General features: G+C 60.2%; 1 protein-coding gene across 1 annotated transcript; it reads right to left on the bottom strand.

Moving 5' to 3' along the window:
* Window positions 1–1,470: 1,470 nt before the first annotated feature.
* Window positions 1,471–4,223, bottom strand: LOC141947312 (acrosin-like). The gene is made up of 5 exons (XM_074878284.1): window positions 3,985–4,223; window positions 3,475–3,672; window positions 2,874–3,139; window positions 2,467–2,612; window positions 1,471–1,990 (listed from the first exon to the last, which is right to left on the bottom strand). Exons 1-5 carry the CDS (start codon window positions 4,068–4,070, stop codon window positions 1,634–1,636), a joined length of 1,053 nt encoding a protein of 350 aa, XP_074734385.1. The 5' UTR covers window positions 4,071–4,223; the 3' UTR covers window positions 1,471–1,633.
* Between the last annotated feature and the right edge of the window lie 387 nt (window positions 4,224–4,610).

Raw genomic sequence — 4,610 nt, 5'->3', positions numbered from 1 at the left:
GGTGTTACAGCCGTATTGTAGACAGAACCTGTGTGTAGGTGAATTCTTAGTGTTCTATGTGTGAGTGGACACTGCTCAGGAGAGTCCTGTGCCTTGTCTTTGTTTGCTGTGTTCCACCCAGACTAGGAAATGAAGAGGCCCAGTCTGCAGAACAGTTAATCCAGCTTCTCCCAAAGAGGTAGGGAGCGGCTGCCTGGGCAGGGCTCACGGGCCAGCGTCTGGAGTGTGAACTACTTCAGCTGTGGCTTCTGTGGGAACAGGGGGATCATCTGGACTCATCCTCCTGTGCCAGCATACAGGCTGGCTGGCTATCAAAACTTTGAGCTGTTACTGCATGCTGCTTCAAGGCAAAGCTTGCCAGGAGAGCTAAGCCACTCTTGGGCCTGCAGGGAAGGGTCCTGCCCAGATGCTTTAATGGTACCTACTGGAGAAAACAAACACCAAATCACTTGTTTTATAAAGCTTTGAGCTTGCATCCTTCCTGCCCTTTTGTTAGCAGGCAGCCCAGTGACTGTCCAGTGCCAGTCCAGCTGCCAGCCCTCCCCATTGCTTCCACAGCCCAGGCACTGCTGCCTCTCTGTCCACACCATCGTCTCTGCTGCAGAGTTTCATTGGGCCCCCTTCCCCATTCTGTTACAGAGCAGCCAGATCCAGCAGACTTCTGAACACGGGGGATTTCTCCTTTCAGGTCCACGAGAGCTGGTGGACTCTCCGGTCCCACCGGTGGACTCTCACACCCCGGAGGCTTCTCCTGTCCCAGTCTGATGGATGTGGCTGCTGCTGTTCCCACGTTCTGCTGCGTCCAAAGAGCGCGTAAACAAACACACACACAGAGTTACACAATTAATGTGAACGGCAAAACAGATTGACACAGGCAGAGCGATGCCTTTACCAGCGCCCATGTACTCGTAACCACCGCTTACATAAACATGAGCACAGGCCAGTCCTTTTCTGCCTTTCCAGATGATCAGGATTGGGTGTTTACTAGCGAAACATAAACACACCTTCACTCCCTCGATTCATAAGCACAGCACGTGCAGAGATTCCTCAACTAACGGTATGGAAATTAAGTCCATGTAATATCCATGGCTGGATGTCAAGCTCCTTACCCAGTCATCGGGGCAAACCGTGGGTCTTTCCAGATCTGTGTCTCCTGTGTCACAAGAGAGTCCAGTTTCAAGTTCACTGGTGCATTGTGCACACGCACACACACACACACGCACACACACACACACACGCACACACACACAAGGGTCCCACCAGTAGCCAGCGTAAGACACTTTGCGTTTCCAACTGCTGTCCCCAAGACCTTTCACCCCCCTCTTCCACCGCACCCTCACCCTCCCCTCTGACCAGCCCTTCGGAGTGACTCTTTCCCTTTGTGCCTGACCTGGCTGCCTGCAGCCTCATTTTGCAGGTGCCGGGCATGGAATCCTTGCCTTGCACAGGAGACTGAATTGGACTGCAGCATGGTGAAAACCAGCAACTTTATTTCAACAACTGGAATGCTCAACTGGAGCGTTTGTGTGTGTGGGCAGGACCGAGCAGCCTTTGACACTGAGGCTGCCTTTGGATCAGCAGGCAGTGCCCCAGCAGATGGTCGCGGTGCGCTGCAGCTTGAGCTGGGTCCTGCTCATGCTGCTGCTGGAGCCTTTTTCCCCCACAGGCCCTGCAGGAGCTCCTGCAGCAGCTTAAAGAATTCCGCCAGCTTCTGGCGTGGAAATGGACAGGGCGTAGAGCTGCCCGCTTGCGTTATTGGCCTCGGCTTCTGAAAGGGTGTTGATGTGAAGACTGGCTGTGGCGTTGGAGGAGCCGTTGCTGCTGGGTGCAGCCCCATCTGTACCAGGATCCAGTCATAAAAGTGCTGAGTGGAGGTGTAGACTCCAGGCTGTTTTGCTCTTGCGCAGCCTTTCCCCCAGCTGGTCACCCCAACAAGCCAGAAGTGGTCAGCATTCTTATCTTTGCAGACAAGAGGACCACCGCTGTCACCCTGCAGCAGAGGAGAGAGGGAGGGTTCAGGTGGTGTCAGGTGGCCACTGGCAGCACTAGGGCTGGCTCCTTCTCTCTGCCAGCACCTGCCAGGGCTGCATCCGCTGCACAGAGAGGCTCCGCTCAGTGCTGAGGCCTGCAGCACCTTGTCAGGGAGAGGGTAGTAAGCCTGTGGGGTAGGGCTCTCTCTCATCTCTGCACAGCGATGCTGGCTGTGTGCAAGAGGGATGTTTTGGGATTGGGATCTGGACCTCGGGGCTGCCAGGAGCGCTGGATGGGCTTTCTGGGCAGAGTCCCGGGACAAGTGGGACCCTGGGCAAGGGCCTGCAGCTGGGGAAGGGGAGGTGAGCCCCGCCAGCGGTGGGGACCCAGCGGTGGGAGGGCGACTGGCCAGGCAAAGGCCGTGCCGGGGTGTGTCTGGGCGGCTGTGCCGGGGCTGCCTGTGCCGCTGGGCGCTGCCTTGTCGCAGGCTCCTACCTGGCAGGTGTCGATGCCGCCCTGCAGGTAGCCAGCACACAGGTTGTGGGGGTGGACGGCCCCTGCGTACCACCGGCTGCTGTTGCAGAGGCGGACATTGATGAGGTGAACCTTGGCCTCCTGCAGGACATCCGTTGATCCTGCGGCTGTGAGCACAGAAAGGAATTAACACCCAGCAGCTCATTGCCAGGTCTCCTGCCCTGTCTGGGTGAGCCCTTCCCTGGGGCTTGGCTTTGCACCGGCGTTGCCCTTCTGTCTGGCCATGGGCCCTGGGCCAGGCCCATCTCTCTATGGGCACACGACCCCGCAGCCGCACTCTGGCTCTCAGCCCTGCTGTCAGGAAGCCAAGCCCACCTTCCCCGTGTGCCGAGCTCGCACTCGGGAAACGAGCACTTTTGGGAACTCACCTCTCGCCGTCGTGGACCCCCAGCCACTAACGTAGCAGGTTGTCAGCTTGGACACTCGCAGGGAGGCGTCGGGCACGCAGGCGAGCTGTACGTAGTAGCTGCACTGGACAGGCTGGTCCAACTCCAGCAGCGCAATATCATTCTCCTCCGAGATACTACTGTAGTGTTCGTGAACCAGAAGCCGTTTAATGTTGCGCACTTGGGCCTCCGGGCCCAGATGAGTCAACTGGGTGGCCCCGATCACCACGCGCCACATGCTGATGTGCCTGGAAGGCAGATGGGGAGAGGGCTCAGAGGGAGAGGAGCCACATGCTGCAGCAGCCCAGCAGTTCCCTGCCCTCTGCTTCACATGGGGGAGAGGAAAGCACACTACGGAAGCTGCGACTGCCCCTGCATGCCTTGGGCTCATGGCGTGTCGAGCTGGAGGCTGTAGGAAGCCGTGGCAGGAGCCCAGCCCTCTCCTGAGCAGCCTCTCAGCGGGGCTCTGCAGTGCTCAGGCACTGGGTGTACCGCAAGAAAAGGGGATGGGAGTGGCACGTGGTGCTGCGCACGAGGCACCCGCGAGTGCTGGGGGGATATCCCCGTTCCTGGCCTTCCTTACCTGGCCTTGATGAAGCAGTGGGCTGCTGTGAGGACCCACTGCGGGCTGATGAGGGACCCTCCGCATATGTGCCCCGTGCCTGCTGCGTAGGGATCCTGGATGCTCACGATCCAGGGCCAGGCCCCTGGCTGGGCGTCTGTGCCCCCCACGACGCGCGAGGTGCCGGAGTGAGCAGCCATGGGCCGCAGCCCGCAGGTCCTGTAACCAGAAACTCATCACCGTCCTGCTCTATGGCTCGCTGCTGTCCCGGCTGAAGGTCAGCCGTCTGCCCTCCCCACGAGGCGCTGCATGGACAGTGAGGCCACGGAGCCCCGTGGGGTGGGTGGGCGGCCGCCCCCGTTTCTGCTTTAGCCCCGCAGGTGAGTTGTGCCAGCAGCCCGGGTGCTGCGAGGAGGCGAGGCTCCCGCATGGGGCTGAGGAAGCCGTGGTGTGGCCACGGGGGACAAGCAGGCACCCTCCAGGGAACCCCATCAGGTTGCCAAGCTCCCTCCCAGAGCCTCGGCCACTTACCCACAGCTGTCCCAGGCGCCGTGCGCAGGCCAGCACAGGGCCAGCAGGATGAGGAGCGGGAGCAAACGCATCGCTGCCAGCGGCATGTGCCAGCTGCCAGAACCGAGGGCTTGTCACCACCAGTGCAGCAGCTGACAGAGTGCCCACAGGGCTCGCGGTGCCGGTGGTGCCCTTGGCAACGGGGCTGATGTCACAGTGTCGCTGGTTCCGGGGGCTGGGCACGGTGGTCTCTAGGGGCGGGGGGGGAAAACATGGGGGTTTCCAAGCAGGAGGGGAGGCAGAAGCTGGGATCGGACACCCCCGACAGACCCCGCTGAATGCTCGGCTTGCGGGACGGGGTATGCAGGCCCTGTGGCAGGCAGCAGCGTCGGCCCCCAGCACCGCCTGCCAATGGCGAGCAGGAAAAAACCCAGTGTGGCACCACAGCCTCTTCGGGGAGTTCACTGCCCCCTGCTCTCTGCAGCCCTTTGCCACCAGGTCCTTCCCAACAAACATACACCAGAGAACGTGACTACTACAGGCAGTACGCACTTTTGGGTGTTGCAGAGCCGATCTGGTTACAGCCGCGGCAGGCAAGCAGTGATGTGCGAGTGCAATAAACCGAGCAGACCCAAGCAGTGTCAACT

Source organism: Strix uralensis, chromosome 9 (assembly GCF_047716275.1).
Source record: "Strix uralensis isolate ZFMK-TIS-50842 chromosome 9, bStrUra1, whole genome shotgun sequence".
In the NCBI taxonomy this organism is placed as follows: Eukaryota; Metazoa; Chordata; class Aves; order Strigiformes; family Strigidae; genus Strix; species Strix uralensis.
Note: the sequence above shows the minus strand (reverse complement) of the source record. Positions and strands in the feature narration are given on the sequence as shown.